This window comes from Salvelinus fontinalis, chromosome 35 (assembly GCF_029448725.1).
Source record: "Salvelinus fontinalis isolate EN_2023a chromosome 35, ASM2944872v1, whole genome shotgun sequence".
Taxonomy (NCBI): domain Eukaryota; kingdom Metazoa; phylum Chordata; class Actinopteri; order Salmoniformes; family Salmonidae; genus Salvelinus; species Salvelinus fontinalis.
In genome coordinates this window covers 36,205,006-36,226,829 of record NC_074699.1, presented here as the reverse complement: position 1 = coordinate 36,226,829, position 21,824 = coordinate 36,205,006, and the positions used below count along the sequence as shown (strand labels likewise).

At 50.9% G+C, this 21,824-nt stretch overlaps 1 protein-coding gene across 2 annotated transcripts in view; it reads left to right on the top strand.

Annotated features, from left to right (window-relative positions):
- Positions 1 to 21,824, top strand: part of lrrk1 (leucine-rich repeat kinase 1) — a gene marked incomplete at its 5' end in the record, with an annotated part of 102,605 nt that overhangs the window by 68,402 nt on the left and 12,379 nt on the right. For both annotated transcript variants that reach the window (XM_055900081.1, XM_055900080.1), the window contains 4 exon segments: positions 7,508 to 7,705; positions 7,957 to 8,171; positions 15,673 to 16,158; positions 17,084 to 17,185. In XM_055900081.1, coding sequence (XP_055756056.1) covers positions 7,508 to 7,705; positions 7,957 to 8,171; positions 15,673 to 16,158; positions 17,084 to 17,185 — 1,001 coding nt within the window.

The window sequence follows — 21,824 nt, the reverse complement described above, 5'->3', positions numbered from 1 at the left end:
GGGCAACTCAGGATAGAGGGGCAACTCAGGATAGAGGGGCAACTCAGGATAGAGGGGCAACTCAGGATAGAGGGGCAACTCAGGATAGAGGGGCAACTCAGGATAGAGGGGCAACTCAGGATAGAGGGGCAACTCAGGATAGAGGGGCAACTCAGGATAGAGGGGCAACTCAGGATAGAGGGGCAACTCAGGATAGAGGGGCAACTCAGGATAGAGGGGCAACTCAGGATAGAGGGGCAACTCAGGATAGAGGGGCAACTCAGGATAGAGGGGCAACTCAGGATAGAGGGGCAACTCAGGATAGAGGGGCAACTCAGGATAGAGGGGCAACTCAGGATAGAGGGGCAACTCAGGATAGAGGGGCAACTCAGGATAGAGGGGCAACTCAGGATAGAGGGGCAACTCAGGATAGAGGGGCAACTCAGGATAGAGGGGCAACTCAGGATAGAGGGGCAACTCAGGATAGAGGGGCAACTCAGGATAGAGGGGCAACTCAGGATAGAGGGGCAACTCAGGATAGAGGGGCAACTCAGGATAGAGGGGCAACTCAGGATAGAGGGGCAACTCAGGATAGAGGGGCAACTCAGGATAGAGGGGCAACTCAGGATAGAGGGGCAACTCAGGATAGAGGGGCAACTCAGGATAGAGGGGCAACTCAGGATAGAGGGGCAACTCAGGATAGAGGGGCAACTCAGGATAGAGGGGCAACTCAGGATAGAGGGGCAACTCAGGATAGAGGGGCAACTCAGGATAGAGGGGCAACTCAGGATAGAGGGGCAACTCAGGATAGAGGGGCAACTCAGGATAGAGGGGCAACTCAGGATAGAGGGGCAACTCAGGATAGAGGGGCAACTCAGGATAGAGGGGCAACTCAGGATAGAGGGGCAACTCAGGATAGAGGGGCAACTCAGGATAGAGGGGCAACTCAGGATAGAGGGGCAACTCAGGATAGAGGGGCAACTCAGGATAGAGGGGCAACTCAGGATAGAGGGGCAACTCAGGATAGAGGGGCAACTCAGGATAGAGGGGCAACTCAGGATAGAGGGGCAACTCAGGATAGAGGGGCAACTCAGGATAGAGGGGCAACTCAGGATAGAGGGGCAACTCAGGATAGAGGGGCAACTCAGGATAGAGGGGCAACTCAGGATAGAGGGGCAACTCAGGATAGAGGGGCAACTCAGGATAGAGGGGCAACTCAGGATAGAGGGGCAACTCAGGATAGAGGGGCAACTCAGGATAGAGGGGCAACTCAGGATAGAGGGGCAACTCAGGATAGAGGGGCAACTCAGGATAGAGGGGCAACTCAGGATAGAGGGGCAACTCAGGATAGAGGGGCAACTCAGGATAGAGGGGCAACTCAGGATAGAGGGGCAACTCAGGATAGAGGGGCAACTCAGGATAGAGGGGCAACTCAGGATAGAGGGGCAACTCAGGATAGAGGGGCAACTCAGGATAGAGGGGCAACTCAGGATAGAGGGGCAACTCAGGATAGAGGGGCAACTCAGGATAGAGGGGCAACTCAGGATAGAGGGGCAACTCAGGATAGAGGGGCAACTCAGGATAGAGGGGCAACTCAGGATAGAGGGGCAACTCAGGATAGAGGGGCAACTCAGGATAGAGGGGCAACTCAGGATAGAGGGGCAACTCAGGATAGAGGGGCAACTCAGGATAGAGGGGCAACTCAGGATAGAGGGGCAACTCAGGATAGAGGGGCAACTCAGGATAGAGGGGCAACTCAGGATAGAGGGGCAACTCAGGATAGAGGGGCAACTCAGGATAGAGGGGCAACTCAGGATAGAGGGGCAACTCAGGATAGAGGGGCAACTCAGGATAGAGGGGCAACTCAGGATAGAGGGGCAACTCAGGATAGAGGGGCAACTCAGGATAGAGGGGCAACTCAGGATAGAGGGGCAACTCAGGATAGAGGGGCAACTCAGGATAGAGGGGCAACTCAGGATAGAGGGGCAACTCAGGATAGAGGGGCAACTCAGGATAGAGGGGCAACTCAGGATAGAGGGGCAACTCAGGATAGAGGGGCAACTCAGGATAGAGGGGCAACTCAGGATAGAGGGGCAACTCAGGATAGAGGGGCAACTCAGGATAGAGGGGCAACTCAGGATAGAGGGGCAACTCAGGATAGAGGGGCAACTCAGGATAGAGGGGCAACTCAGGATAGAGGGGCAACTCAGGATAGAGGGGCAACTCAGGATAGAGGGGCAACTCAGGATAGAGGGGCAACTCAGGATAGAGGGGCAACTCAGGATAGAGGGGCAACTCAGGATAGAGGGGCAACTCAGGATAGAGGGGCAACTCAGGATAGAGGGGCAACTCAGGATAGAGGGGCAACTCCGGACAGAGGGGCAGTTCTGGATAAATGGCAGCTCTGGGCTGAGGGGCAGCTCATGACTGGCTGACGGCTCTGGACGCTCATGGCTGGCTGACGGCTCTGGACGCTCATGGCTGGCTGACGGCTCTGGACGCTCATGGCTGGCTGACGGCTCTGGACGCTCATGGCTGGCTGACGGCTCTGGACGCTCATGGCTGGCTGACGGCTCTGGACGCTCATGGCTGGCTGACGGCTCTGGACGCTCATGGCTGGCTGACGGCTCTGGACGCTCATGGCTGGCTGACGGCTCTGGACGCTCATGGCTGGCTGACGGCTCTGGCCGATCCTGGCTGGCTGGCGGCTCTGGCAGATCCTGTCTGGTTGGCGGCTCTGGCAGATCCTGTCTGGTTGGCGGCTCTGGCAGATCCTGTCTGGTTGGCGGCTCTGGCAGATCCTGTCTGGTTGGCGGCTCTGGCAGATCCTGTCTGGTTGGCGGCTCTGGCAGATCCTGTCTGGTTGGCTGCTCTGGCAGATCCTGACTGACGAATGGCTTTAGCGGCTCCTGACTGACTAACGGCTCTGACGGCTCGGGACAGACGGGCGGCTCTAATGGCTCGGGACAGACGGATGGCTCAGATGGCGCTGGGGAGACGGATGGCTCAGATGGCGCTGGGGAGACGGATGGCTCTGGCCGGATGAGGCGCACTGTAGGCCTGGTGCGTGGTGCCGGAACTGGAGGCACCGGGCTAAGGACACGCACCTTCAGGCTAGTGCGGGGAGCAGGGACAGGGCACACTGGATTCTCAAAACGCACTATGGACCTGGTGCGTGATACCGGCACTGGTGGCACCGGGCTGAGGGCACGCACATCAGGACGAGTACGGGGAGAAGGAACAGTGTGTACAGGGCTCTGGAGACGCACAGGTGGCTTAGTGCGTGGTGCCGAAACTGGAGGCACTGGGCTGGAGACACGCACCATAGGGAGAGTGCGTGGAGGAGGAACAGGGCTCTGGAAACGCACTGGAAGCCTAGTGCGTGGAGTAGGCACTGGTGGTACTGGGCTGGGGCGGGGAGGTGGCGCCGGAAATACCGGACCGTGCAGGCGTACTGGCTCCCTTGAGCACTGAGCCTGCCCAACCTTACCTGGTTGAATGCTCCCCGTAGCCCGTCCAGTGCGGGGAGGTGGAATAACCCGCACCGGGCTATGTAGGCGAACCGGGGACACCATGCGTAAGGCTGGTGCCATGTAAGCCGGCCCGAGGAGGCGTACTGGTGGCCAGATATGTAGGGCTCAATACTCAATCTAGCCCTGCCAGTGCGGGGAGGTGGAATAACCCGCACCGGGCTATGAACACGTACAGGAGACACCGTGCGCTCTACTGCGTAACACAGTGTCTGCCCGTACTCCCGCTCTCCACGGTTAGCCTGAGAAGTGGGCGCAGGTCTCCTACCTGCCCTAGGCCCACTACCTCTTAGCCTCCCCCAAGAAATCTTTGGGGTTTCTTCACGGGCTTCCGTGCTAGACGCGTCCCCTCATAACGCCGGTTCCTTCTCCGGTTTCCTCCGCTCTTCGAGCTGCCTCCAGCTGTTTCCATGGGAGGCGATCCTTTCCAGCCAGGATCTCCTCCCATGTGTAGCAACCCTTGCCGTCCAAAACATCCTCCCATGTCCATTCCTCCTTCGTGCGCTGTCTCTCTCTCCCGTTACACCGCTGCTTGATCGTTTGTTGGTGGGTGGTTCTGTAACGGATTTCCTCCTCCTCTTCATCCGAAGAGGAGGAGCAAGGATTCGACCAAAATGCAGCGTTGGAATATGACATAATGAAATTTATTTAACAAGACAAAAACGAACTATACTTGAATAACGAACAAAATAACAAACGACGTAGACAGACCTGGACATGCAAACTTACATACAACGAAGAACACACGAACAGGAAAATGACTACACAAAAGAACGAACGTACAAACAAACCAAGACAGTCCCGTGGGGCACGACAAACACAGACACAGGAGACAACCACCCACAACAATCAATGTGAAAACACCTACCTTAATATGGCTCTCAATCAGAGGAAATGAAAACCACCTGCCTCTAATTGAGAGCCATATCAGGTCACCCTTAAACCAACATAGAAACACATAACATAGACTACCCACCCAAACTCACGCCCTGACTGTCAAACACATACAAAATAACAGAAAACCGGTCAGGAACGTGACAACCTGCATATGACTCTGTAGCACGGGTCGGCAACGAGACCGTAAAATCACCAGGAATTCAGCTAAAAATTAGTTTCATTTAGGAAATCTATTCCCAAGTATTTCCAGGAATAAAAGAAGAGACGTGATGGTGTCTCAGTGTAATCAAGGTATGGAATGATTGTTCATTTCAAATACAATCTCTTTTTGGGCTTAGTTGTGGTCATTTGCGGTGCACAAATCATTGTACTAATGTTCTGCCTCCCCGACCATCCGCTCTGACAAAATCGCCCAGCGGCTGATTCTAGTTGCCTGCCCCTGCTGTAGGAGGATTTAAAAAAGTCACTTTGTTGCTCCGTTTCCCTGCCTCTGTATCAATTCCAAGCTGCGCCCATCTCTTCATATACAGTTTGACGATTGTTAATATTGTCACCCATCAGACTATTGTCAATTTAATCTTGTGTTTAGGCTAACTCTATTATTATGTGTAAAATGTATTTCAATATAGTTTAGGTGTAGTTTAGATGGGCCATCAGCTGTGCTGTGTTAAATATACTTATTTAGGAAAAGTCAATGGCCAAGTCATTTAAACATTTTAATTAGTTTTGTGTCAACATGACGCTTTCGGTGCTTCTAGTGGTAAACAGGAGCACTGCCTGTTTCCCCCTCACCACCCCTTCTCCTTCCCCCTTCACCCCCCCTCCCCTCCCCTTCTCCTTCCCCCTTCACCCCCCTCACCACCCCTTCTCCTTCCCCCTTCACCCCCCTCCCCTTCTCCTTCCCCCTTCACCAACCCTCACCTCCCCTTCTACTTCCCCCTTCACCCCCCTCACCTCCCCTTCTCCTTCCCCCTTCACCAACCCTCACCTCCCCTTCTCCTTCACCCCCTCCCCTCCCCTTCTCCTTCCCCATTCACCCCCTCACCTCCCCTTCTCCTTCCCCCTTCACCAACCCTCACCTCCCCTTCTCCTTCCCCCTTCACCCCCCCTTCCCTTCTCCTTCCCCCTTCACCAACCCTCACTTCCCCCTTCACCAACCCTCACTTCCCCTTCTCCTCCCCCTTCACCCCCCCTCACTTCTCCTTCCCCCTTCACCAACCCTCACCTCCCCTTCTCCTTCCCCATTCACCCCCCCCTCCCCTTCTCCTTCCCCATTCACCCCCCCTCACCTCCCCTTCTCCTTCCCCATTCACTTCCCCTCCCCTCCCCTTCTCCTTCACCCCCCCTCCCCTTCTCCTTCCCCCTTCTCCCCCCTCCCCTCCCCTTCTCCTTCCCTATTCACTTCCCCTCCCCTTCTCCTTCTCCTTCCCCATTCACTTCCCCTCCCCTTCTCCTTCCCCCTTCACCCCCTCCCCCCTCCCCTCCCCTTCTCCTTCCCTATTCACTTCCCCTCCCCTTCTCCTTCTCCTTCCCCATTCACTTCCCCTCCCCTTCTCCTTCACCCCCTCCCCTTCTCCTTCCCCCTTCACCCCCCTCCCCTCCCCTTCTCCTTTCCCCTTCACCCCCCTCCCCTCCCCTTCTCCTTTCCCCTTCACCCCCCCTCACCTCCCCCCTTCACCCCCCTCACTTCCCCTCCCCTTCTCCTTCCCCCTTCACCCCCCTCCCCTCCCCTTTCCTTCCCCATTCACCTCTCCTTCACCCCCCTCACCTCCCCTTCTCCTTCCCCATTCACCCCCCCTCACCTCCCATTCTCCTTCCCCCTTCCCCTCCCCTTCTCCTTCCCCATTCACCCCCCCTCACCTCCCCCCTTCACCCCCCTCACTTCCCCTCCCCTTCTCCTTCCCCCTTCACCCCCCTCCCCTCCCCTTTCCTTCCCCATTCACCTCCCCTTCTCCTTCCCCCTTCACCCCCCTCCCCTCCCCTTCTCCATTCACCCCCCCTCACCTCCCCTTCTCCTTCCCCCTTTACCCCCCTCACCTCCCCCCTTCACCCCCTCACCTCCCCTCCCCTTCTCCTTCCACCTTCACCCCCCCTCACCTCCCCTTCTCCTTCCCCCTTCACCAACCCTCACCTCCCCTTCTCCTTCCCCCTTCACCCCCCTCTCTCTAGACCCTCAGCCCTTTGAAGTGTCCTGTGGCTGGGGTAGTCCAGGTGTTGAGGCTGACCTAGTGGAGCCTGCTGTCTGTCTGGGGATAAGGAGCTAAAGACTCTCTCACATTATACCTGCAAGGCACTTTGATTTGCTTGCCACGAAGAAGGGGTGCAGAAGTGTTGGATAGTTTGATTTGCTTGCCATGAAGAAGGGGTGCAGAAGTGTTGGATAGTTTGATTTGCTTGCCATGAAGAAGGGGTGCAGAAGTGTTGGATAGTTTGATTTGCTTGCCATGAAGAAGGGGTGCAGAAGTGTTGGATAGTTTGATTTGTTGAAACTTTGACAGAAGCAACACGTCCAAAGTACCACAGCTCTATCTAACATATTTCTGACACGTCGGCTGTTCAGGGTGTTACACTGCAGACGTGGAGCCCCCTTTGATCTTCCCCTCCTCCACTGAAGTCGGCTGTACAGGTAGAACAGTCAGGCCCCGCTGTAGGACAACAGTAGAACAACAGCTGGTAGTTTCTAGGGGGACTGCGAGGTCATGGGAGGAACAACTCTGGGGGAAACATTCTACAGTGACACTGAGCCACTGACCTGGTTGTATGACATGTAAATATGTGTCGGGAATGACCAACGCTATCAAACACATATTTACACTTCAATTAGAAGACCGTACAGTAGATTGATTTACTGGTTGTATTATTTACTGTAGCAGTGCATACAAGAGTCGTTTTACTGCCCCGCTCTCTATTTTAACTTAGCAAACATTAATGTTTTCACGTCCGCTCATGCTTTTCATCTAGTCTTCAGTCTTTATCACGGTTTGAAGGTGTTGTTGATATCTTTACTATCTGTCTCTCTCTCCATGTCCCTTCAACCACTCTCCATTCCGTATACACCCCCCCAACCTAACATTCTGGTCTCCTCCCTCCCACCCATGCAGACCCAGGCGTGTGTCTTCATGGGGATGTCAGATGGTCTGGTGGCTGTGTACACCCTGATGGATGACATGCCTGTAGAAGGAGAGACCTACCTGTGTTCTCACACCCTCAATACGACCATGTTTGGGATGGAGGACTCTGACCCCAGACAGAGACCCTACCCAGTCAGGAGCATGGTCCTGGTCCACAGTGGATCCCAGGTTGGAATAGATATATCAATATGCCACGATATGCCGATATATTGAAATGTATCTCTTTATCTATCTATCTAGATATTCTGATATACTTCAATATACCTGTATACCACAATGTCAAATGATGAAATAGTAAATAATTGTATACAGTAGTGAAATACCGGGAACCTCATTACAATGTTACTGGGTTAAACTCTGGTAATATGAATGGTTATCATAAAGTGTAAATCTTATCTCCACCTTGCTCTTCCTCCCAGCTGTGGTACTCCCATGGTCCAGGCCTGCTGGTGATCGACTGCCGGACCCTCCAGGCTGTGCGTCGTCTGGACCCATACGACCCACCATCCTCCATACAGGCCCTGGCCTCCAGCCCCTGTCTGTGGGGGGATGAGGCGGTGTGGACCCTGGACGACCACACCAACACCCTGCAGCTGTACCACGCTGCCACCTACCAGCTCTGTGCCACGTACAGGTGTGTGAGACGTGGGGTGAGGTAGTGTTACACTAATGGGTAGAACACCGCTATAGGATACGCTGGTGGTAGGTAGGACACAGCTATAGGATAGGGCTGGTGGTAGGTAGGGCACAGCTATAGGATACGCTGGTGGTAGGTAGGACACAGCTATAGGATACGCTGGTGGTAGGTAGGACACAGCTATAGGATACGCTGGTGGTAGGTAGGACACAGCTATAGGATAGGGCTGGTGGTAGGTAGGACACAGCTATAGGATAGGGCTGGTGGTAGGTAGGACACAGCTATAGGATAGGGCTGGTGGTAGGTAGGACACAGCTATAGGATAGGGCTGGTGGTAGGTAGGACACAGCTATAGGATAGGGCTGGTGGTAGGTAGGACACAGCTATAGGATAGGGCTGGTGGTAGGTAGGACACAGCTATAGGATAGGGCATGTGGTAGGTAGGACACAGCTATAGGATAGGGCTGGTGGTAGGTAGGACACAGCTATAGGATACGCTGGTGGTAGGTAGGACACAGCTATAGGATACGCTGGTGGTAGGTAGGACACAGCTATAGGATAGGGCTGGTGGTAGGTAGGACACAGCTATAGGATACGCTGGTGGTAGGTAGGACACAGCTATAGGATAGGGCTGGTGGTAGGTAGGACACAGCTATAGGATAGGGCTGGTGGTAGGTAGGACACAGCTATAGGATACGCTGGTGGTAGGTAGGACACAGCTGTTACGCACGCCTCTGAGAAGAGGGAACGCAACTCCCTGCTACAACTCAACTCTCTGAAGTGCAAGAGGTATGGACTGTAGGTGCGAGTAAGGATGACACAAAAGCAGAATTTACCGTTTACTAGAATTTATTTTCTTACACGGTAATATGGGGAAAAGGGGCTGGACGGAACCAAAGCAAAGAAAGTAAATATCAAAGTTCCCCCTCTCCTATCTAACCTGCCTACCCACTTAACTTACCTAACTTAGCACCGTCTGGTGCCCTAACCAAAATACAGGGGGTGGTCCGCCCAGGTCTTACCTAGTGTGCCTAGACAGTAAATATACTACGGGTATATGTATGCCCTCGGGCCTCTTGCCTAAGCACTCCCAAAGTGCCTTCTCCTTCCCCCCTGGGAACAAATGAAACAGAGTAATTATTAATGATTTCACAAACACTCACAAACACAGGACATAGAAAAACTGCTACCAACAACAACAGTACATACCACACTTTCTGATACAGAACCCACACTATATCACAATCTAATTTTTCTCAATCTCCAAATCTCTACTCCTTATCTCATCTCTCTCCTCTCCCTCTCTACTCCTGGGCAGAACACTGGCTTTTATCTTCAGGTGGCAATGGTGATTAGAGTCAGCTGCTTCTTGACGAGGGGGCGGGGTCAGCTCCAATCACCAATTAGCCTGGGGTTGACCAATCAGCTGGTTGGGGAGTACTTCAGGAAGCCATCTCCTGAAACACACACACTCAAATACAAAACAGAACACAGAAACTGGGGAACGTAACAACAGCTATAGGATACGCTGGTGGTAGGTAGGACACAGCTATAGGATACGCTGGTGGTAGGTAGGACACAGCTATAGGATAGGGCTGGTGGTAGGTAGGACACAGCTATAGGATACGCTGGTGGTAGGTAGGACACAGCTATAGGATAGGGCTGGTGGTAGGTAGGACACAGCTATAGGATACGCTGGTGGTAGGTAGGACACAGCTATAGGATAGGGCTGGTGGTAGGTAGGACACAGCTATAGGATAGGGCTGGTGGTAGGTAGGACACAGCTATAGGATAGGGCTGGTGGTAGGTAGGACACAGCTATAGGATAGGGCTGGTGGTAGGTAGGACACAGCTATAGGATAGGGCTGGTGGTAGGTAGGACACAGCTATAGGATACACTGGTGGTAGGTAGGACACAGCTATAGGATACGCTGGTGGTAGGTAGGACACAGCTATAGGATAGGGCTGGTGGTAGGTAGGACACAGCTATAGGATACGCTGGTGGTAGGTAGGACACAGCTATAGGATACGCTGGTGGTAGGTAGGACACAGCTATAGGATAGGGCTGGTGGTAGGTAGGACACAGCTATAGGATATGCTGGTGGTAGGTAGGACACAGCTATAGGATAGGGCTGGTGGTAGGTAGGACACAGCTATAGGATACGCTGGTGGTAGGTAGGACACAGCTATAGGATAGGGCTGGTGGTAGGTAGGACACAGCTATAGGATACGCTGGTGGTAGGTAGGACACAGCTATAGGATAGGGCTGGTGGTAGGTAGGACACAGCTATAGGATACGCTGGTGGTAGGTAGGACACAGCTATAGGATAGGGCTGGTGGTAGGTAGGACACAGCTATAGGATACGCTGGTGGTAGGTAGGACACAGCTATAGGATAGGGCTGGTGGTAGGTAGGACACAGCTATAGGATACGCTGGTGGTAGGTAGGACACAGCTATAGGATACGCTGGTGGTAGGTAGGACACAGCTATAGGATAGGGCTGGTGGTAGGTAGGACACAGCTATAGGATAGGGCTGGTGGTAGGTAGGACACAGCTATAGGATAGTGCTGGTGGTAGGTAGGACACAGCTATAGGATAGGGCTAGTGGTAGGTAGGACACAGCTATAGGATAGGGCTAGTGGTAGGTAGGACACAGCTATAGGATACGCTGGTGGTAGGTAGGACACAGCTATAGGATTGGGCTGGTGGTAGGTAGGACACAGCTATAGGATTGGGCTGGTGGTAGGTAGGACACAGCTATAGGATAGGGCTGGTGGTAGGTAGGACACAGCTATAGGATACGCTGGTGGTAGGTAGGACACAGCTATAGGATACGCTGGTGGTAGGTAGGACACAGCTATAGGATACGCTGGTGGTAGGTAGGACACAGCTATAGGATAGGGCTGGTGGTAGGTAGGACACAGCTATAGGTTACGCTGGTGGTAGGTAGGACACAGCTATAGGATAGGGCTGGTGGTAGGTAGGACACAGCTATAGGATAGGGCTGGTGGTAGGTAGGACACAGCTATAGGATAGGGCTGGTGGTAGGTAGGACACAGCTATAGGATAGGGCTGGTGGTAGGTAGGACACAGCTATAGGATAGGGCTGGTGGTAGGTAGGACACAGCTATAGGATAGGGCTGGTGGTAGGTAGGACACAGCTATAGGATACGCTGGTGGTAGGTAGGACACAGCTATAGGATACGCTGGTGGTAGGTAGGACACAGCTATAGGATAGGGCTGGTGGTAGGTAGGACACAGCTATAGGATACGCTGGTGGTAGGTAGGACACAGCTATAGGATACGCTGGTGGTAGGTAGGACACAGCTATAGGATAGGGCTGGTGGTAGGTAGGACACAGCTATAGGATACGCTGGTGGTAGGTAGGACACAGCTATAGGATAGGGCTGGTGGTAGGTAGGACACAGCTATAGGATAGGGCTGGTGGTAGGTAGGACACAGCTATAGGATACGCTGGTGGTAGGTAGGACACAGCTATAGGATAGGGCTGGTGGTAGGTAGGACACAGCTATAGGATACGCTGGTGGTAGGTAGGACACAGCTATAGGATAGGGCTGGTGGTAGGTAGGACACAGCTATAGGATAGGGCTGGTGGTAGGTAGGACACAGCTATAGGATAGGGCTGGTGGTAGGTAGACACAGCTATAGGATAGGGCTGGTGGTAGGTAGGACACAGCTATAGGATTGGGCTGGTGGTAGGTAGGACACAGCTATAGGATACGCTGGTGGTAGGTAGGACACAGCTATAGGATACGCTGGTGGTAGGTAGGACACAGCTATAGGATAGGGCTGGTGGTAGGTAGGACACAGCTATAGGATACGCTGGTGGTAGGTAGGACACAGTTATAGGTTACGCTGGTGGTAGGTAGGACACAGCTATAGGATAGGGCTGGTGGTAGGTAGGACACAGCTATAGGTTACGCTGGTGGTAGGTAGGACACAGCTATAGGATAGGGCTGGTGGTAGGTAGGACACAGCTATAGGATAGGGCTGGTGGTAGGTAGGACACAGCTATAGGATAGGGCTGGTGGTAGGTAGGACACAGCTATAGGATAGGGCTGGTGGTAGGTAGGGTGAGTAAGCGGTGATGGTGACTGGAGAGGGCTTTGACTGATAGGAAAGATATTCAAACTTGACTTTAGAACACCATGGTCCACAAAGCCAATGTCTTGTGTACTTAACCAACTATACTAATATTCTATAGTATACTAACTAATATACTAACTAAAAAGGGACTTAGAAAATAAAAAGTTGAAGAAACTACACTATTAAACAAAGATAAATGACAAAGAATGCGAGTAAAAAGCTTTGGAGCACCTTAAATGATATTTCGGGAGAAAAGGCAAACTCAGCTCCATCATTCATTGAATCAGATGGCTCATTTATCACAAAACCAACTGATATAGCCAACTACTTGAATCATTTTTTCTTTGGCAAGATTAGTAAATTTAGGCGTGACATTCCAGCAACAAACGCTGACACTTCACATCCAAGTATATCTGACCAAATAATGAAAAAGACAAGCATTGTTATTTTGAATTCCATAAATTGAGTGTGGAAGAGGTGAAATAATTATTATTGTCTATCAACAATGACAAGCCACCAGGGTATGATAACTTGGATGGAAAAGTACTGAGGATAATAGCGGACGATATTGCCCCTCCTATTTGCTATATTTTTAATTTAACCCTACTAGAAACTGTGTGCCCCCAGGCTTGGAGGGAAGCAAAAGTCATGTTCACTATCTAAGAATAGAATAGTAAAGCCCCCTTTTCTGGCTCAAATAGCTGACCAAACAGCCTGTTACCAACCCTTAGTAAACCTTTGGAAAAATTGTGTTTGACCAGATATAATGCTATTTTACAGTAAACTAATTGACAGAACACTTTCAGTATGCTTATAGGGAAGGACATTCAACAAGCACAGCACTTACACAAATGACTGATGATTGGCTGAGAGAAATTGATGATAAAAAGATTGGGGGGGCTGTTTTGTTAGACTTCAGTGCGGCTTTTGACATTGTCGATCATAGTCTGCTGTTGGAAAATTTGATGTGTTATGGCTTTACACCCCCTGCTATATTGTGGATAAAGAGTTACCTGTCTAAGAGAACACAGAGGGTGTTCTTTAATGGAAGCCTCTCCAACATAATCCAGGTAGAATCAGGAATTCCCCAGGGCAGCTGTCTTGGCCCCTTACTTTTTTCAATCTTTACTAATGACATGAGTAAAGCCAGTGTGTCTATGTATGTGGATGAATCAACACTATACATGTCAACTATTAGTTTCAGAGTGGTTGGAAAGGAATAAGTTAGTTGTAAATATTTCTAAAACTAAAAGCATTGTATTTGGGACAAATCATTCGCTAAACCTCAACTAAACCTTGTAATAAATCATGTGGAAATGTGGACTAAACTAATACTAATACTGGATTGTAAACTGTCATGGTCAAAACATATTGATACTACAGTAGCTAAGATGGAGACCTTCTTAACATCACTATCAACGAGGTAGGTCCTAGAGGCCCTAGTGTTGTCGCACCTGGACTACTGTTCAGTCGTGGTCAGGTGTCACAAAGGGGGATTTAGGAAAATTGCAATTGGCTCAGAACAGGGCAGCACGGCTGGCCCTTAGATCTACACAGAGAGCTAATATTAATAATATGCATGTCAATAACCTGCCCAGGGACTGCGGTTGAAAATTAGCCGGCTGGCTAAAACCGGCACTTTTACTGAAACGTTGATTAATGTGCACTGTCCCTGTAAAAATAAAATAAACTCAAACTCAATCTCTCCTGGCTCAAAGTGGAGGAGAGATGACTTCATCATTACTTGTATTTATGAGAGGTATTGACATGTTGAATGCACCAAGCTGTCTGTTTAAACTACTGGCACACAGCTTGGACACCCATGCATACCCCACAAGACATGCCACCAGAGGTCTCTTCACAGTCCCCAAGTCCAGAACAGACTATGGGAGGCGCACAGTACTACATAGAGCCATGACGTCATGGAACTCTATTCAACATCAAGTAACTGATGCAAGCAATAACATGTGATTAAAAAAACAGATAAAAAATATACCTTATGGAACAGGGGGGACTGTGAAGCAACATAAACATAGCCACAGACACATGCATACACACACACGATAAAATACGCACTATAGACACACGTACACATGGATTTAGAACTGTAGATATGTGCTAGTGGTGGAGTAGGGGCCTGAGGGCACACAGTATGTTGTGAAATCTGTGAATGTATTGTCATGTTTTTAAAATAGATTAAACTGCCTTCATTTTCCTGGACCCCAGGAAGAGTCAGCAGCTAATGGGGATCCATAATAAATACAAATACACAGCCAAGACACAATTTACTCTGCAACAGACCATGTGACCAATACATACACATAATACAAATACACAGCCAAGACACAATTTACTCTGCAACAGACCATGTGACCAATACATACACATAATACAAATACACAGCCAAGACACAATTTACTCTGCAACAGACCATGTGACCAATACATACACATAATACAAATACACAGCCAAAACACAATTTACTCTGCAACAGACCATGTGACCAATACATACACATAATACAAATACACAGCCAAAACACAATTTACTCTGCAACAGACCATGTGACCAATACATACACATAATACAAATACACAGCCAAGACACAATTTACTCTGCAACAGACCATGTGACCAATACATACACATAATACAAATACACAGCCAAGACACAATTTACTCTGCAACAGACCATGTGACCAATACATACACATAATACAAATACACAGCCAAAACACAATTTACTCTGCAACAGACCATGTGACCAATACATACACATAATACAAATACACAGCCAAGACACAATTTACTCTGCAACAGACCATGTGACCAATACATACACATAATACAAATACACAGCCAAAACACAATTTACTCTGCAACAGACCGTGTGACCAATACATACACATAATACAAATACACAGCCAAAACACAATTTACTCTGCAACAGACCGTGTGACCAATACATACACATAATACAAATACACAGCCAAAACACAATTTACTCTGCAACAGACCATGTGACCAATACATACACATAATACAAATACACAGCCAAAACACAATTTACTCTGCAACAGACCATGTGACCAATACATACACATAATACAAATACACAGCCAAAACACAATTTACTCTGCAACAGACCATGTGACCAATACATACACATAATACAAATACACAGCCAAGACACAATTTACTCTGCAACAGACCATGTGACCAATACATACACATAATACAAATACACAGCCAAAACACAATTTACTCTGCAACAGACCGTGTGACCAATACATACACATAATACAAATACACAGCCAAAACACAATTTACTCTGCAACAGACCATGTGACCAATACATACACATAATACAAATGTAATTTCGTCCTTCCAGCTGTGGAGACGCCAACCCTCTCCGGGACGTGTTCACTGTACAGCGACCTGCAGGGGTTACCATGGCTACTAGTCCTGACCTTGACTCACAGAGGAAGAGTCTAGATGAGGAGGAGGAGGAGGAGTGTCCTAACGGCAAAGTGACGCTGATCTACAGCGAGGAGGCGGGGACTCAGATCATCCAGCACCAGGATTCGCTGACGGACTACTGCTCCATGTCCTCTGACTCCACCCCTTCGCTGGGATTTGACCGATCCGGCCCCTTGTCAGAGCCACCATTGGACAGATCCAGTTCCTGCGCGCTCAGCTCATTGGCTAGTTCCAGCAGTATGCCTTTTTCCACTGAGGAGGAAGGGAGGCCTCAGGACCACCCAGATGACTCTGACTCTGTGGTGAACTCTGACCCCACCACAACCTTTACCACCACTCCCCCCCACCTGCAGGCCCTCACTGTGCTGGCTGTCAATGGAACCCTTTGGATCCCCAGGTACCCACAATGCTACACACACAAACCCAGCATGTCACACTGTCATACAACAGACTTAGAGGTCGGGTTCCAAGTCCTATTTTTTTTGCAGCCAAGAAAAGATTGCTATACCATATTTAGGTGGTTCCTGAGACGTTAACACTCCTCCAGGCGTTGTGAGATCCGATACTGCAACACATTTCCATCTGGTCTGTCTGGTCCTACTCCAATCTGTTTTGGATGTAAGCACTAGTTGTTATTTAGGCAAAGTTGTGTTTCTATATCTCGGGCTGACACTAAAGACTTGTGAAGAGCAGAATCAACAACCACTGAAATATCGGAACGGTTCCTTTTGTGAGGGAAAAGGCTTTTTTAAAAAGTCCCAAATGGCCCAGTCTGGTGCCAGGTCAGGGTCTTTTTCTGGCCCAGAGTAGACTTGTTTTGGGCCAGGCTTCAGAGGGTGAAACACTAAGGTCTATGTCTTTAGGCCTAACACTGGGGTCAAGTCTTATGGTGGAAATATGCCAGCAGATGGAACTTAGCTCTGTCCTCAAATCACAATTTAGAGTTTTGAATAAGGTTTGTCATTTACAAAATAGTATTCAACTAACCAAGTATGTCAAACATTTTTTTTTTTAAATGTGCAAAGTAACCATGATTGCTACCGTTAGTTGTTGTGCTAGTCAGCTATAGCTTGTTCTCTATCTAACTGTCTAGTTAATGGTGAGCCAATATATTTTATCATGGCTTTGTCTTGTCCCTCTACAGCAGACACGTTTTGGCCTTCTTTGTCATTATTGAGCCAATACTCGAATCAGCAAGAAGTGATGTGAATCAGAGTGTAATTAGAATCTATGAGTATAATCTACGTGGTCAGCCCACTGAAACACTACCTATTTGACTCTGCCAACAACAGATCTTTAGTCACTACTGTGTTGTGTTCCAGGAGGGGTGGTGACGTGATGGTGATCGAGGTCCAGCGGCAGACAGGACAGCTCAGGGGGCGTGTCATCGCTGTGCTCTGTCCCCCTGGAACTTCCTCTTACGGGTGAGGTCATATCCTGTCAGGAAGGCTGTTTCTCAATAGTCTAAAGGGACAGTTTGAGATGCGTCCATTCTTTTTGATAGCCAGTGAGGTGTGTAGACTGTTTGTCCAATCAGCTTCCACCATGCTGATGGAACAGCCAGTTACAAATCCACTCCTAGCCCCAGCCCCTAGACAATGCTTTTAAATCTGAGAAGTCTGGATATGTTTTGTGAATATGGTAATAGCCCTCCCTTGCCCTCTGATAGGCTAGGTCAGGGCTGCCTTCTTGAAGCTCCACCGTCCTGCAGGGTTTCAGTCCAACCGTTATTTAGCACACTGTAGTTTATTAGCTGCTTACCAAGACCTTAACTAGCTGAATCAGGTATGTCAGGTTAGGGTTGGACTGAAAACCTACAGGACGGTATATCCCCAGGAAGAGGGTTGAGCAGCACTGGCCTAAATGGTATTTCCTTTGGGATCCATAGGATGTACCCAATTGTAGAGGCTACCGTATGGGTTCATGCTCTAAAGCAGGTATCCCATTCCTAGCCTTCGAGGGCCACAGTGTCTGTTGACTACAGCTTCTCCTTCAGTAGTAGCCTTGACACCCTACCGAGCAGAGCCGTACTGGGCTGGCCTGGTTACGTATCCACCATAGTAGCTGTAACCGTGCTGTAACAGACTGTCTGAGCCAGCACAGTTCCGTTGGGGTCGTTGAGCCAGCACGGTTCCGTTGGGGTCGTTGAGCCAGCACGGTTCCGTTGAGCCAGCACGGTTCCGTTGGGGTCGTTGAGCCAGCACGGTTCCGTTGGGGTCGTTGAGCCAGCACAGTTCCGTTGGGGTCGTTGAGCCAGCACAGTTCCGTTGGGGTCGTTGAGCCAGCACGGTTCCGTTGAGCCAGCACGGTTCCGTTGGGGTCGTTGAGCCAGCACAGTTCCGTTGGGGTCGTTGAGCCAGCACGGTTCCGTTGGGGTCGTTGAGCCAGCACAGTTCCGTTGGGGTCGTTGAGCCAGCACAGTTCCGTTGGGGTCGTTGAGCCAGCACGGTTCCGTTGGGGTCGTTGAGCCAGCACGGTTCCGTTGGGGTCGTTGAGCCAGCACAGTTCCGTTGGGGTCGTTGAGCCAGCACAGTTCCGTTGGGGTCGTTGAGCCAGCACGGTTCCGTTGAGCCAGCACGGTTCCGTTGGGGTCGTTGAGCCAGCACGGTTCCGTTGGGGTCGTTGAGCCAGCACAGTTCCGTTGGGGTCGTTGAGCCAGCACGGTTCCGTTGAGCCAGCACGGTTCCGTTGGGGTCGTTGAGCCAGCACAGTTCCGTTGGGGTCGTTGAGCCAGCACGGTTCCGTTGAGCCAGCACGGTTCCGTTGGGGTCGTTGAGCCAGCACGGTTCCGTTGGGGTCGTTGAGCCAGCACAGTTCCGTTGGGGTCGTTGAGCCAGCACAGTTCCGTTGGGGTCGTTGAGCCAGCACGGTTCCGTTGAGCCAGCACGGTTCCGTTGGGGTCGTTGAGCCAGCACGGTTCCGTTGGGGTCGTTGAGCCAGCACGGTTCCGTTGGGGTCGTTGAGCCAGCACAGTTCCGTTGGGGTCGTTGAGCCAGCACGGTTCCGTTGGGGTCGTTGAGCCAGCACAGTTCCGTTGGGGTCGTTGAGCCAGCACGGTTCCGTTGGGGTCGTTGAGCCAGCACAGTTCCGTTGGGGTCGTTGAGCCAGCACGGTTCCGTTGGGGTCGTTGAGCCAGCACAGTTCCGTTGGGGTCGTTGAGCCAGCACAGTTCCGTTGGGGTCGTTGAGCCAGCACGGTTCCGTTGGGGTCGTTGAGCCAGCACAGTTCCGTTGGGGTCGTTGAGCCGGCACGGTTCCGTTGGGGTCGTTGAGCCAGCACGGTTCCGTTGGGGTCGTTGAGCCAGCACGGTTCCGTTGAGCCAGCACGGTTCCGTTGGGGTCGTTGAGCCAGCACGGTTCCGTTGAGCCAGCACGGTTCCGTTGGGGTCGTTGAGCCAGCACGGTTCCGTTGAGCCAGCACGGTTCCGTTGGGGTCGTTGAGCCAGCACGGTTCCGTTGGGGTCGTTGAGCCAGCACAGTTCCGTTGGGGTCGTTGAGCCAGCACAGTTCCGTTGGGGTCGTTGAGCCAGCACGGTTCCGTTGAGCCAGCACGGTTCCGTTGGGGTCGTTGAGCCAGCACAGTTCCGTTGGGGTCGTTGAGCCAGCACGGTTCCGTTGGGGTCGTTGAGCCAGCACAGTTCCGTTGGGGTCGTTGAGCCAGCGCGGTTCCGTTGAGCCAGCACGGTTCCGTTGGGGTCGTTGAGCCAGCACAGTTCCGTTGGGGTCGTTGAGCCAGCACAGTTCCGTTGGGGTCGTTGAGCCAGCTCAGTTCCGTTGGGGTCGTTGAGCCAGCACAGTTCCGTTGGGGTCGTTGAGCCAGCACAGTTCCGTTGGGGTCGTTGAGCCAGCACGGTTCCGTTGGGGTCGTTGAGCCAGCACAGTTCCGTTGGGGTCGTTGAGCCAGCACGGTTCCGTTGAGCCAGCACAGTTCCGTTGGGGTCGTTGAGCCAGCACGGTTCCGTTGAGCCAGCACAGTTCCGTTGGGGTCGTTGAGCCAGCACGGTTCCGTTGGGGTCGTTGAGCCAGCACGGTTCCGTTGGGGTCGTTGAGCCAGCACGGTTCCGTTGGGGACGTTGAGCCAGCACAGTTCCGTTGGGGTCGTTGAGCCAGCACGGTTCCGTTGGGGTCGTTGAGCCAGCACAGTTCCGTTGGGGTCGTTGAGCCGGCACAGTTCCGTTGGGGTCGTTGAGCCAGCACTGTTCCGTTGGGGTCGTTGAGCCAGCACGGTTCCGTTGGGGTCGTTGAGCCAGCACGGTTCCGTTGGGGTCGTTGAGCCAGCACAGTTCCGTTGGGGTCGGCACGATAGTGTGAGTTATAGAACTGATCTCGAGCTGGGAAGCTAGTTGTGTGGCTGTGTGTCCTGTCTGGCCGGTCAATGGCCTTAATGGCAAAGGTGTATAATTACCCCCATGTACTTACCATAAACGCCTCATTTGGTGATTTTGCGGTATTGTACAATGCTTTCCGTTGCTCTTTTTTTGTGTCGTCATTAGCACAGTATAGATGATCCCAATTCTAGCTCCAAAGACAGCGTCAATTTTAAAAAAATGAAAAAGCAGATTGTGCTGATTTATAGGCACATTGAACCATGTCGCGCGCCGTAGTTTAAAGCCTGGATAGTGCTCAAACGATGATGTCATATCTGAATTCTTCAATCTTTTTTGCACCTTCTTCATTGTCCTGGAAGCAGAACAGCAACCCTCCATGCTCCAGGAGTGCAGTTGAAGACACCTGCTGTAAACTATAGTCACAAATAGATTGCACCACCCAAAGAATCAACAATGCAATTATATCGTCCAACGGAACAGTGTGGGCAAGTGCTCCATTGATTAACCCATTACAGTCTAAGCCCTGTCTAAGCCGGGGGAAAAAGGGGGGGGGGGGGGGTTCTACTAAGCTATATGGAATTGTTTTAAGAAGGTCATACCAAGGATCATTTAGCTATTTTAATACAGGGGCGGAACCAAATGTCAGGGCAATGTCTTTCTACCGTAACACCGGCGCATTGCCCCGTCTAAGCCATGGGATGCATCCCAAATGGCACCCTTTGCTCTATAGAGTGCACTACTTTTGACCAGAACACCTATGGGCCCTATGTAGGGCATGGGGTTCCATTTGGGATCCAGCCATGGTGTTAACAGTGAAAAACAGGCCTCATTCCAGACCTGTGGAGTGTGGGACCTCTTTATCTGCTGTAGCAAAGTAGGCCAGCAGAACTGTCTGGTTACATCACAAATGGAACCCTAGTCCATATGTATTAGCACCCTGTTCACGATTGTGTGCCCTGGTCAAAATTATTGCACTACATAGGGAATAAGGTGCAATTTGGGACGTACACACTTTCTGGCACAGCAAGAAAAGGAGCTGGAGATTAATTTGCTGATTCAGCTTCAATAAAGACCCAGCAGAGATCCCTCATCATGTGCTTAACGGGGTTTTTCCCCACTCTGTAATTATTCCTATAAACGTCCCAGCAGCTGTTTTAGCTGCAGCAGAAGAGGACTTCTGTCTGAAGTGCATGCGCGTACGTGTGTCAGTGTGCGTGCGGGAGGTTTTAGCAGCAGGCAATGAAAGGGCCACCCAAAGCCGAGGTCCTTAATAAGCAGTGGTTGTCAGGGCGTTAGTTCTATCTGGGATCCTTAGGACATCCCTAACCTTAACCCCTACCCGAACCCTAACTTTAACAATAACATTAACCCATACGGTAACCATTTAAATGTCAACTTCAATAGGGTGACGTCAGATCCCGTTTAGACTAGTAGCACCAGGGACAGGTTGAGGTCAGGCCATAGGGTCGCAGGAAGACCGGAAAGGCTGGGAGAAACACGCTGGAGATTCTGGGCTTGTTTCACATCGACTGTAGACTGACTGACTGATCTACAAATCATAGTGACTAGTTATTTAGGATCAGTCAGTCAAATCTACAAATCACCTTGCATCCTAAATAACTAGTCATTATGATTTGTAGATCAATCAGTCACAATTACCCACAATGCACCACATATGTAATGCTATCAAACACGGTCTCTGTTTATCAATTTCATCCCATTTGAAACAAACTACA